This window comes from Daphnia pulicaria, chromosome 7 (assembly GCF_021234035.1).
Source record: "Daphnia pulicaria isolate SC F1-1A chromosome 7, SC_F0-13Bv2, whole genome shotgun sequence".
Classification (NCBI taxonomy): Eukaryota; Metazoa; Arthropoda; class Branchiopoda; order Diplostraca; family Daphniidae; genus Daphnia; species Daphnia pulicaria.
In genome coordinates this window covers 16660190-16672213 of record NC_060919.1, presented here as the reverse complement: position 1 = coordinate 16672213, position 12024 = coordinate 16660190, and the positions used below count along the sequence as shown (strand labels likewise).

The 12024-nt window shown below is 40.2% G+C and overlaps 4 protein-coding genes across 6 annotated transcripts in view; 3 read left to right on the top strand and 1 right to left on the bottom strand.

The window, feature by feature from the left end:
- Nucleotides 1-3255, top strand: part of LOC124348852 (Fanconi anemia group J protein homolog) — a 32143-nt gene extending 28888 nt beyond the window's left edge. For both annotated transcript variants that reach the window (XM_046799194.1, XM_046799193.1), the window contains exons 9-16: nucleotides 173-256; nucleotides 351-549; nucleotides 611-678; nucleotides 750-1183; nucleotides 1259-1547; nucleotides 1653-1879; nucleotides 1952-2239; nucleotides 2333-3255. In XM_046799194.1, coding sequence (XP_046655150.1) covers nucleotides 173-256; nucleotides 351-549; nucleotides 611-678; nucleotides 750-1183; nucleotides 1259-1547; nucleotides 1653-1879; nucleotides 1952-2239; nucleotides 2333-3011 — 2268 coding nt within the window. In that variant the 3' untranslated portion in view covers nucleotides 3012-3255. The remainder of the gene's footprint in view (nucleotides 1-172; nucleotides 257-350; nucleotides 550-610; nucleotides 679-749; nucleotides 1184-1258; nucleotides 1548-1652; nucleotides 1880-1951; nucleotides 2240-2332) is intronic.
- Nucleotides 3256-3275: 20 nt separating this feature from the next.
- LOC124348996 lies at nucleotides 3276-5671 on the bottom strand. Of its 2 annotated transcripts, none has more exons than XM_046799453.1 (10): nucleotides 5498-5671; nucleotides 5331-5408; nucleotides 4895-5088; nucleotides 4777-4834; nucleotides 4460-4702; nucleotides 4308-4403; nucleotides 3983-4234; nucleotides 3766-3910; nucleotides 3604-3707; nucleotides 3276-3533 (listed from the first exon to the last, which is right to left on the bottom strand). In XM_046799453.1, the coding sequence occupies exons 2-10, from the start codon at nucleotides 5357-5359 to the stop codon at nucleotides 3350-3352; spliced, it is 1305 nt and encodes a 434-aa protein (XP_046655409.1). In that variant the 5' UTR covers nucleotides 5360-5408; nucleotides 5498-5671; the 3' UTR covers nucleotides 3276-3349. The 2 variants fall into 2 exon arrangements, with proteins under 2 accessions (XP_046655409.1, XP_046655408.1); XM_046799452.1 differs by having other exon boundaries at nucleotides 5502-5671.
- Nucleotides 5672-5957: 286 nt separating this feature from the next.
- Nucleotides 5958-8520, top strand: LOC124348931 (pescadillo homolog). Its single transcript, XM_046799341.1, has 9 exons — nucleotides 5958-6115; nucleotides 6261-6604; nucleotides 6668-6929; nucleotides 6987-7125; nucleotides 7182-7309; nucleotides 7376-7635; nucleotides 7700-7887; nucleotides 7952-8061; nucleotides 8138-8520. The coding sequence occupies exons 1-9, from the start codon at nucleotides 6092-6094 to the stop codon at nucleotides 8462-8464; spliced, it is 1782 nt and encodes a 593-aa protein (XP_046655297.1). The 5' UTR covers nucleotides 5958-6091; the 3' UTR covers nucleotides 8465-8520.
- Nucleotides 8521-9073: 553 nt separating this feature from the next.
- LOC124349025 lies at nucleotides 9074-11969 on the top strand. The gene is made up of 5 exons (XM_046799510.1): nucleotides 9074-9895; nucleotides 10538-10602; nucleotides 10778-10930; nucleotides 11188-11347; nucleotides 11417-11969. Exons 1-5 carry the CDS (start codon nucleotides 9456-9458, stop codon nucleotides 11700-11702), a joined length of 1104 nt encoding a protein of 367 aa, XP_046655466.1. The 5' UTR covers nucleotides 9074-9455; the 3' UTR covers nucleotides 11703-11969.
- The last annotated feature ends 55 nt before the right edge of the window (nucleotides 11970-12024 follow it).

Here is a 12024-nt window from a genome sequence, read left to right as displayed (position 1 = left end):
TTGTTGTTGACTCAGTTCATGCTTCCCACAATTTTTCTAGTCTCATTTCATTGAACTGTACGTTGGAACACTAGTCGAATTGTTCTTGGCGGACATTCCTGACAAGTTGTCCACTCACACTGGAACTTTAATGAGTCCATTTTTCTCTTTTTTTTTCCCCAACTCTGTACAGGGTGGTTGTTCTTACCGTTGGCAAGGCAAAGACAAGCTCAAGACGCAAGCTCAAATTCGTAACTATGGACTGGTCAGTGGTTGGGTAAGTCAATGTTTAATTTATTAATGGGGGGGGGTGATTCAAATGAAAATTATTTTACTTTTTTTTGCTTGGGATTATTTTGTTTGATGTTTAGGATATCGAAGATTTGGTGAGTTTAGGCCGTCGCATTCGGGTTTGCCCATATTACGCTTCGCGCGACATGTCTGAGCAAGCGCAGATCGTCTTTAGCCCTTACAATTACCTGATTGATCCGAGGGTACGTCAGTCGATGAAGATCCCAATTAATGACAATATTATCATTCTCGACGAGGCTCATAACATCGAGGATTCTGGTATTAAGCATTAATTCTTATGTATTAAGCATTAATGCTTATGTACTTAATACATTCACAGCGCGCGAATCAGCTGGAGGTTCTTGGTCACAAGAGGATTTTCGCTTGGCTCTCAATGACTGCGAGAAAGTAAACAAGTCTTAAAAATTGAATGCTTGATGGGCCATCCCCCTATTGTTTCCGTTCTGTGTCTTGAGTAGATCGGTAATCGGCACCCGACGATGGAAAAAGAAATCGATAGACTGGCCAAATTCTCGTCTTACATGATGCAATGGATCGGCAAACACGCCACGAACATGAAGAGTGTCGGCTTCGACCGGGAAGTTCACGTGATGACCGGCACGGAATTTGTAGCCAATTTGAGCGTCGACGGCTACGGTCCCGAAATGCTGGTCGAGCTCAAGGCGATAATCGATTATATCTTCAACGAGCAACTCGAGTCGGATTGGAATGACAAAGAGGGCAGCCAGGACCCACAATTGTCGGCTGCCACTCAAACTCTCCTCGAAGGATTCCTCATGATTATGGATTTGATGTTGAACGGTAATCAAATTCACCGCGACGACTACCGGGCCGTAGTCGTTCGCACTGTCGAGAGGAAACAGAAAAAAGGACCTGGATCGTCATTTTTCGGGTGAGTCAATGCCAGGAGACGTTGTGAAATGCCTCACTTTGCAATCAATTATTTTGTTGGAAATGGACTTTACAGGAAAGCCAACATCGCCTCGCAGTGGACATACGCCCTCAATTTATGGTGTCTCAATTCGGCTGTCGTGATGCATGAAATCAAAGAGAGTACGCGATCTATCATCGTCACATCAGGCACGCTGTCACCCTTGGCCTCTTATCAGTCGGAACTCGATATCGATTTCAAGCTCACTCTGGAGGCCAATCATGTCATTCCGGCCAAACGTGTGTGGATAGGGACCATCTCGCAGGGGCCTAGGAACACTCTGCTCAACGGGACATTCAAGGTGACCGGGACTTTTGAATATCAGGTAAATCTCCTCTTTATTTTCTATTCTTCGAAGTTGTACCCGCGATGGTGCGGTTTACGCAACGGCAGTTGACGTTTCTGACCGGTCCAACTCTTGTCACTCAAGGATGAACTCGGCCGGTTGGCTTTGTCCGTCTGCCAGACGATTCCGCACGGTGTTTTATGCTTCCTGCCCTCTTACAGTCTATTGGAGAAGCTTGTCACTCGATGGCAGGACACGGGTCTATGGCAACACCTTTCCAATTACAAAACCATCGTTTGCGAGTCGCGAGATTCACGCGACTTTGAGGAAACGCTCAAGAGTTTTTACTCGGCCATCGAAGACAGCGTAAAGTAAACCAGCCTACTTTTTTTTCTCTATCTTTGAATGAATTAAATTGTCTATTTTATTTTTTTTTAAATCAGTGCTCTGAGTTGCTTAGACTTGGACGGCTCGGGTGATGGGTCTGAATGCCCGAGCAAAAAAACTGGTGACGTACCCAGCGGCGCTCTGATGTTGGCTGTATGTCGAGGCAAAGTCAGCGAAGGACTTGACTTTACCGATAACAATGCCCGGGCCGTCATTTGTGTGGGAATCCCTTTCCCAAATTTCAAAGATACTCAAGTCGAATTGAAACGCCAATACAATGACAAATTGTCCGCCTCTACACCGTTACTCAACGGAAGTGAGTGGTACGAGATCCAAGCCTTCAGGTTAGTTTTTCTTTTCAAATTATCTTTCGGTCTATCCATTACTTTCCCATCAAATAATAGTACATGTTTTTTGTTTGTTTGTTTGTGAAATAGGGCATTGAATCAAGCACTAGGACGCTGTATCAGACACAAAGCCGATTGGGGAGCTATTCTCCTAGTGGATGATCGTTTTGCAAAAACGCCACGATACGTGAACCAATTATCCAAATGGGTCCGGTCTTCTATTCGTCACTTCCACTGCTTTCCGCCCATGTTAAACTCGTTGAAGGAATTTGCCGATAACTTTGTAGCAGAAGACGCTGCTGCTTTGGTTGCCAGTCAGCAACAGCTACTTTCATCTACTCAAGAAGAGTCGCAATCGTTCACCCCTATGGTCGTCTCCAGCTCACCTTATTTCACCAAACCCGCTGTGTCGTCACCGAATGTGGTTTATCTTTCCGAGGATGAAAACGATTCCATTCTCTCTGTGAATGATAGTCTCACTGCTGAGATTTCGCCGTTGAAGACACGTCCAGTGCAGATGAACGCATCACCAGTCAAGCCTTTGTTGACTAACAAGATATCGCCGACGTTGCCTGTGCAGTCGAACGAAATGAAGACAACTCCCGTCAGGCACCCTGTGTCTAGAATCAAGAAACCGTTCGCCACTCTTTTGGGGAATTCGAATAAATTATCGCTTTCTCAGCGTAAATTGGCTGCCGAGAATGGATCTCACTATTTCCAGGATATGAATCCAGCTTCCGCAAACGTCAAACCTGATTTTGATTCTTAATGTATTTTGATAATATTGTACGTTGTTCTACCCAACTAAGCGAAATATTCTTGTAAGTGGATTCCTTTACTCATTATCATTTCAACACTATGTACGGGTTGTCCATCGAATTGTTGAAGTGCACAGGTTGTTCTAAAAAGATTCCAATTACCGATGCAGAATTTTTTTAAGGAACAGTGGGTAAAATTGTTTAAATTTTTTACTACAGGGAAAATAAAAGGCAATTGCCCAATTTAGATACTTATTAACCGTTCCCTTGCTATATAACATTGACTAAATTTATTCACCATAATATTTCCTTAGACTTCTTAAATGATGAATTTAAACAACGTTATTTCTCACATATTTAACAGGAGCACCAAAATAGCGTTTAAAATAACCAAGCTTATAATACCAGTTTGCGATTGAACAGCTGAATTTGGACACACATTTAAAGCTTGCCAGGTTTGTGAACATTTTGTGTCGTCGTTTCCGGGATATAATTCGGTAAGATCGACGAATTTGTAATTTTTCAAGTTATGACTGCAAAAATTTGAAGGTTAATATTAATCATGTGCATTGAATCGGATACGAAAATGAAAAAGCTTCTTACTAATCCGGTGACGACTGATTGCTACCTTCTGGTACAGGGTACAAACTGTTCGACTGGCGTTTCTCATCAGCGCCGTGAGTAGAATGCGCATTCATTGCGTATACCTATTCAAATCAAAGTTATTAATACTAAATTGGTTGATTTTGGTTGTTTACTACGTACTCTGGGTGGCAGATACGTCAAAGGAATAGTGGCAGATCCATTCCAATGACTTCCGAAACGATTAAATGAATATTTCAATGGGGAATCCAAACTTCCAACTTTGTTGTAATAGCCATTCCAGAAAACGACAAGATAATGTCCCCACCTGCAAGTTGAAAAAGTAATGTTAAAACAAATAGAATCGGTTCGCTCAGTGATTTGATAACGTAAAACATACGGTCCAAGTTCGATTTCCAGATATTTCAAATCCGGATAACCAAGTAAATAAAGATGGACGACTTCGTATTTATATAAATCTGCAAATGGGCCTCCATTGGTTTTTTCGGGAGCTGGATCATTGTAAAAGGGTGCGCTAACATTTAGAATCAAATTGGTAAGTGATGCATCAAGTTGTACATGTAAGTCGACGGTTTCATTGGAAAGAAGTTCTTTTCCCTTCCATGAAGTAGCGATTTGAAAACTGCGAATCCTTTAGCAAAAAATATCAGTGGTGTTGCAAAATTTAGGATTCAAAATCAGTATTAGGATTTCGATTATAGTACCCTTGTAGCGCATCCGTCCAAACCGACGACATGGCTTCAAAATGTTCAGTAAATAAAACAGTTCTATCGAAGGGTTGGAACGATGGCAATTTGTGACTAAAAAGTAATAAAGTTAATAATAACCCCCAGTTAATGTATGAAATAATACTTACTCGTCTAGTTCAGCAGTAGCAATGTTTTCAACGGGATAGAGTGCGTTTACGACACGCTTATCTCTTGAACCATGATATGAAAAGACGTTCAATTTGGAAGCGTTCACAGGCAGGTAGGTTAAAGGAATAATGGCAGTTCCGTTCCATCGTTTGCCACTCCGGTCTGCCTTGTAATTTATCAACATTCCGAAACGAATCGTGTGTCGATACCCATTCAAGAGTAATACAAAGTGATGGCCCCATCTGATTAAAAATTTGAACTTTTATTAATCTAGTAGCAAATTAGCAATTGTTCAACCTTATAAAAATGTACTTACGCTCCCAGCTGAATTTCAATATACTGGTGTAGATCGTTCAAGAAGAAAATTTTTACCACTAGATCAATTAAATGAAAATAATACTTCATACTTTCAGAAAACAGTAGTAGTTACATACATTCGAAATCCCAAAGCCCCCATTTTGGTTCACCTACATCACCAGGTGTGTTTGGAGGTGGGTCATCGTAGAAAGGAGCTTGAACAACAATTTTGAATGACTTAGCATCATGTTTCTCCAAATTTATTATGACTTGATCAGAAGAATCAATTGTCATATTGTTCCATGATGTTTTTATAACATACTCTGCAGCACTTTAAGTAAATAAAGTAATATGATTATATGGATGTTTAGGTCAAGTTAATACTGCATGACACAAGACACATCTGGACCAAGTGTTAATATTCATATGGTCAGGCCTATTGGCCAACAGATTCCAGGCTTTCCGAGGGCCAATAGATTTTTCCTATTCATATATTTGGCAAATGTGAATCATCATGCCCATGTTCTAGAATAAACAACTCAATTGCATACCACAAAAATTTTGTTTACTTACTTTGTGTTTGGTAAATGAACTGAGATCATAAAAAATAGCCACAGAAAAATGAATGATTGCTTCACATTATGCAATCCCCTATATTAAACAAAACACAAATTTGGTTAATAAAACATAGGGCAAATAGATTGTTATGTAGTATTTGAATGAACAAGAACATACAACACCTACATGTCCAAAACTTAATTAGTATAAGCCTTAGCTTTCAAGTTTCAACAGCCTCTACTTAAGAAACGAGTTTCTTTAAATAGACGGTGTTCAAGGTGTCGCAACTCGTAATCCGTTTTATTTGGCTAACAAACCTTGCGTCACTGATGAGTGATAATTACGAATGTTGATAATCTTTTCCTTTTCACCTTTTTTAAAGGAAATATCAATATTAGAGGCCAAGCCGCTCAAGATATGTCATAATCAGTCAAATCCATACTGCCATCTATTGAATAACTAACATAACTAGCTTTTCAATTTCAATTAAAATTTTATGATATTTTATAAAATAATGGTCATATTAAGAAATGTGTGTCGAAAATAATTATTGAAAATTTATAAAAATCCCAATGTTATTGGGTGTTTTGTCGGAAACGTTTTCTCGAGTCGGCCTTTTTGAACTAGAATTGTCAAATACCGTCCGATACCGTCGTCTGCTTGTCTGAAGTAAAGTTTGGGCTTTTCGGTGCACGTGGTCGACTAAATACGCCATACGATCGAGCGTATGTTCTTTTGATCTGTTTAATTGAAATAGCATATAACAAGCATACAAAATGGGAGCCCGTATGAAGAAAAAGGTTTGTTGCTAAAATTAATTCATATTGTAGATGTAGTGTTGTATCTTTGATGTTTTCTGCCACTGGCTGAAATATGGACATGTGACGTGTCATGCTTAAGCAAAGAGAAAGAGAACGTGATGAAAACTAACTATCCTTTAATTAGTACGAAGCAGGTGAAGCTACCAAATACATAACAAGAGCTCAAGCCTTGAAAAAGCTGCAGCTAAACTTGAAAGACTTTCGACGCCTTTGCATCTTGAAGGGTGTTTACCCACGTGAGCCCAACAACAGAAAGAAAGCCCAGAAGGGAAAACTTGACAAGAAGACCCTGTACTATGTGAAAGACATCAGATTTTTGAGCCACGAACCTCTGATATGGAAGTTCAGGGACTTCAAAATCTTCATGAGGAAGATGAAGACTGCGATGGAGAAGGGTGATAAAGAAACTGTAGCAAGGCTGAAAGATAACAAGCCTAGCATGAAGTTAGACCATTTGGTAAAAGAAAGGTAAGAAATGGTAGTAATAGTTAATAAAATGTTCACTGTCTATTGATTAATTTATCTTCTTAGATACCCTACATTTCTTGATGCACTCAATGATCTGGATGATTGCTTGACCCTCTGTTTTTTCTATTCGACTTTACCGCGAGACACCAAAGTTCCGGCGAATCTGATTTCACTTTGTCGCAGGCTCACCGTTGAGTTTTTACATTATGTGATTGCTGCCAAAGCTTTGCGCAAAGTCTTTATTTCAGTAAAAGGCATTTACTACCAAGTAGAGATTAAAGGACAGCCTGTGACAATTCTTATTAACCATCTAAGAGGGTTCAAGGTAATGTCTATCTACCAAATAATTTGAGTGTCATTCTAATCTCTTCAATTTCTTTAGCCCACAACAGCATCGGATGTTGATTATAGGATCATGACAAATTTCGTCGATTTTTATACTTCAATGCTTGGATTCATAAACTTCCGACTCTACCACTCCATTAATCTTCAGTATCCGCCGAAACTTCCGGGAATTAATAGTAATATTGTTTATATCTCTTCATTAATTAAATAAACTTACCAAAATAATTTGTAGTTAACGAAAATGCCGCGGATGAAGATGCTACTGAAGAGTACAACGAACTGGTAGCAGCTTTGAATACGAGTCTTGTTGCAAACGTACCCGAAGCAGAGGAAGAACTTCAAATAGACGAATTTCCATCGGTAAAAAAAATAATAATCTTTTTAATAATTATTGTTTTTGTTCTAAAACTAGCATTTATTCAATAGGCTGATGGACAGGATAAACTTGATGAAGCAAAGCGTGAGGCGGAAGCAATTGAGCGACTGAAATCTCTTTTCAAAGGTTTAAAGTTTTTCATTAGTCGTGAAGTTCCACGTGAATCGGTTGTTTTCGTGATCCGAGCGTGCGATGGTGAAGCTTCGTGGGATTCCTCCATATTTGCGGGCGCCACATATGATGAGACTGATGAAAGCATTACACATCAAATTATCGACAGACCTTCCGTCGAAAAACAATATCTTTCTCGGTAATTATTGCTTGGTGTTTATTTGTGTCAGTACTGCGCATCTAATCGCTTTTCTTCATGACAGTTATTACATCCAACCCCAATGGTTGTTTGACTGCATCAACTTCCGTCGATTACTTCCGGTGGAAGACTATTTCATTGGTGCTAATCTGCCACCGCATATCTCGCCCTTTGTTACTGAGCGTCTTGGTGACTACATTCCTCCTGAGCGACAGGTACTCCTGGCTCTTGAGCGCGGCGAAACCCTTCCAGGTATGCTTTTACTTGTCCTTTCGCACTGATTAAGCTTGCTAAATTAATGCCTTGTGATTACTAGCTGAAGAGGAAGAAGAAGAAGAGGAGGAGAGTGAGGATGATAGCAGTGAAGAAGAAGAAGATAGCAAACCGAAAAAGAATGATACCACAAAGTCTCAAGTCGTTAAGGAGGTAATGACGAGTTTGTTTTTTAACGATGTTTCTGAAAAAGCAATTAAATGTATTTTTACAACGATGTTTCTCGCAGAAAAAAGGCATGAAGGTAATGAGAGGTCGCGTTGAAATGCCCGACGTCAAGGGTATGGACGAAGAGGAAAAAGAACACTACAAATTCCGTGAACTTATGATTCGCAACAAAGACAAACGATTGTATCGCTCCATGATGAAGAATCGTAAGAGCCGTGAACGCGAAGCTAAGCGTTTGGAAAACAAACGCAAGTTCCACGAAAAGGAAGAAAAGGCATTGAAGAAAAGTACGTCTACTGGGAAAGAACTGACCGCGAAATGGTCCATTCAACCCCTATCGTCCACGACCTCAGACACGCAAATCAAGAAAATAAAGAAGGATGCGTAAGTTGTCGTATTCTTCTCCCTTTTTTTGTCTTAATACACGCTATTGTGGAAACAATCTCTGAAAGGCGTTTAGTATAAATACGGCAATTATCAAGTTAATTGCGGGCCTAGCAACACCTTTGTTGCCTCGTTTTTAACGGGTTATGACTACGACCAATTTATAAATGCATGCATGCGTACTTCCATGAAGCTTCCTTTTGGGGGGAGGGTTATCGAACATTTGCCTTTGCTGCTGGCAGTGCTGGCCTCCTTAACTGGGCCACCGGGATGCCTTCTGGCGATGACCGCAATTGGTGTTCCCTTTTTTTTTAGTGGGAAAACCAGTGTATGGAGCCCTTGGTATAACCGGCAACGACAGAATAACGGTGCGGCAGCTATTCTTCAAGGTGATTTAAGTTACCTGTTTCATTTTCTTGTATACTTGAATCTTTTCCTAATGCAGTGTTATTTTATGATTATTTAAAAAACAACAAAAGGATGAATTTCTTCTTCTCTGTTCGAATTTGTGGTTAGGTTAGTTGTGTTTTGTATTTTATCTATTCCAAATGCCGTCATAGTCTCCTTTGTTTATACTTGACTGAGTCGCCCGTTAGGTTTCTGTGGAGAAGGATAACAGCCGCTTCGATTTTCGCTGTTGCCGACTGACTGAAGACTGGATTTAACGGTACAGAACTCTCTTTCGGGAGAGAGAACTCTTTTGAAGGTATCATATCGTCTCGAACCGTGACTTGGTTTGGATCTGTGTGGATTGTTAGCGAGTTGGTGGATAGTGGTGGGTTAGTTTCTTTCCGTGTGTTGGCTTGCGCCTCCGCGCGCACTGTTTGCTGTCCATCTACACCTTATAGGTGGTCCGCTTTCTCCAATCTGTGATTTTTCTGTTGTCATATTTGGTATTTAAGTTTCATTGTTAAGAGCTACATTTTAAACTACTTGTCACGAAAATCGCGTTACATTTCCGTACTGTACGAACGTTGGCGAAACGAGTTCATGCAATGTCGGTCCGATTTTGGCTTGTTGCGGTCTTCACCGTAACCGTGTTATCCTACCACGTTGTGCCATGCGAATGTCAATCATCCGATGAGAGTGCTGTAGCTCTAAATTCCACAAGCAGTGCCGAGTCGTTGGTCAATGACACCAGCAACAATGCCACCGTTCAAGCCGTCAGCAACTTGGAACGCAATGGTAACAACAGTTCCGGATCATCATCGCCGTCTGGCTGGAATCGCCTATTGAGAAAATTTTTCGATCGCCCTTCATCTCAACAAAAGCATGCTGACAAGAACCGTATTATCTTGGAGAATCTCAACAACATCCAGTCGAACCCTGAAACAGCCAACACAACTTCTAGCGTTGCTTTCCACGACGAGGAAACAGTAGCCATTATTACCTACGTTAACAAGAACGTGAATAGCTGCAAGTTAATGGAAGTCAAGTAAGATTTCGTTTTCGTATTATATAAATAAAAAGAGGTGATTTGAGAAAATTGGAAACTTAGTTTTCCTTTTTGCTCTCATAACACCATTTCGAGACTGATATTTTCGCATTTCATTTGTTTGTTGCTTAACTTTCATTCACAATAGTAAGGATAATTCTTTTGTGTAAAATTAAAAATTCTTTTATTTTAATGCGTTGTATTGAAAGTCTGAAACGAAGGTTATTCTGATTTTTTTTTACTACCTGTATCCAACTACACACACCCTGAGGGATGAGAAGAGAAACGAAAACTTTCTCCGGAAATGTATCCATTCTTAAGAGAACCCGTCCCATGAATCTTTTGTCCGGGAGTTTTTAATCTTATACTACGTTAGTAGTCGAGGATCCGTTGCCCCCTTACACCTTTCAGTACGCCATGTGATGCCAGGTGGCAACCCGTTAGCGGATTTCTGTATATATTAAAGAAATTTCACAGGAAGAAAGTCATTGAAGGGTTTTAACTTCATACGATGCCAAGCTGTTTATACATCTTATAGCTTAAGAGAATAACTAAATTAAAATTTATTCATTTTTTTAATTATATTTTATTTTTGAAAAACGGAATTCAATGTTTTTTTTTTTCTTTCCCATTTTTTAACAGCTATCACTACCAAGCTGTAGAAGTGCTGAAAAATCTTTCGGTCTACATGCCAATTTACCCAGTTGGTAATTTACTATTTTTATTTTTTAATTAATGCGGCCGGCAGACCGCTCTTTCGCGGCCAAGGTACGTGTCGTCCAGCGCACGAACCTTGGCCTACGCTTACATGAACGTGGGCGGCCTACCGGCCGCAATTTTAAAAATATATATAAATCAACAAAAATTGCCTACCTGACCTAGACACCCATACCATGGTCAACCTAATTAAACAATGCCAGTATCTAAGGGGACCGATAGAGATGAACGGAAGGGGATGGACATCTAGATCAATGAGGTCAGAGAACTCGACGTCATCTAATTCGTGGACAACGTTTGTCACGACTATTGTTCCAGGTACGTGTGTAAACGTTATCATTGTTATCACGTATTAGAAATGAAATGCATTATGAAATGGGCATAGCTTGCATCACCAACTGCTTTTCTTTTTTGCTGCGGAAGGTGACGAAAGAGAGAGAAAGCTTTGTGATGACTAATATTTTAGGCTATGCTTTCTTAACTCAGTGTGTTTTGAAAGAACAGATGCAGCTTTCTCACAGATTATTTGAAGGATAAATTTTTTATTTGCTATTACTTGCTATTTTTTTGTGCAGGAACGAAATGGTGTGGTCCAGGAGACGTTGCCCAGTCTTACGATGACCTAGGTGCTCTAATCGAAGTGGACAAGTGTTGTCGGGCACACGACCACTGCCCGATTAAAGTGAAGGGTTTCGCCAGCGCGCATGGCTTGATGAATCTATCATTTTACACCAAGTAATGGAAATTTTTAAACTAAAATTTTGAATAAAATTTCACAATCAAACTTTTTTTTATTTGTCCAAGATCTCATTGCGCCTGCGACGACGAATTCTTTAGCTGCTTGAAGGCACTTCCGACTCCAGTGTCGCGGATGATCGGCAATCTCTATTTCAATGTCATCCAGATGCCGTGCGTTGATGAGCTGCAATTGTCCGTTCCAGACGGACTACCTAAGCCGAAACTCGAAATTTTGCAGCCGGAGCTATGTACAGCCAAAATCTCAAGAAGTGGAGAATGCACAGGTCCCTCCGTTAGAAGACCTTTTCAACCGAGACCCTACAAGTTCGTCACCATAAACCGCGTATTTTAAGTTGATCTTATAACACCTACTTTCCTGGAGTTTCACTCCCAACAAATCAAACCTTTCTTACTCTCGCATCCTCAATATACGGACGGATTCTTCCTCCACTGATGACTGTCTTTATTTCAACTCCTCGGTACTCAGCATTTACGCTTCATGTCGGAATAAAAACGTTTCACGTGCTAGGTCATTATGCATCACGTGTAAAAAAGGACTATTTTCCCTGTTTTGAAAATACAGTTAGCGAACGACACGTGAAACCACACTGTTGTGAAATCTTTTGAAGGCCCATTTAACCAAGGGATCCAATGTAACCAAATTTCTTCGACAT

Coding starts and splice junctions, on each gene's coding strand:
- LOC124348996 (XM_046799452.1), bottom strand. Junction 4,235..4,307: donor TGGACGGATGCGCTACAAGG/GTACTATAATCG, acceptor TTTTTGCTAAAG/GATTCGCAGTTTTCAAATCG. Junction 3,708..3,765: donor TGACGTATCTGCCACCCAGA/GTACGTAGTAAA, acceptor TGATTTGAATAG/GTATACGCAATGAATGCGCA.
- LOC124348931 (XM_046799341.1), top strand. CDS start 6,092: ATGGGAGCCCGTATGAAGAAAAAG. Junction 7,310..7,375: donor AAATAGACGAATTTCCATCG/GTAAAAAAAATA, acceptor TTTATTCAATAG/GCTGATGGACAGGATAAACT. Junction 7,888..7,951: donor GCGCGGCGAAACCCTTCCAG/GTATGCTTTTAC, acceptor TGTGATTACTAG/CTGAAGAGGAAGAAGAAGAA.
- LOC124349025 (XM_046799510.1), top strand. CDS start 9,456: ATGTCGGTCCGATTTTGGCTTGTTGCGGTCTTCACCGTAACCGTGTTA. Junction 9,896..10,537: donor TGCAAGTTAATGGAAGTCAA/GTAAGATTTCGT, acceptor ATTTTTTAACAG/CTATCACTACCAAGCTGTAG. Junction 10,931..11,187: donor TGTCACGACTATTGTTCCAG/GTACGTGTGTAA, acceptor TTTTTTGTGCAG/GAACGAAATGGTGTGGTCCA.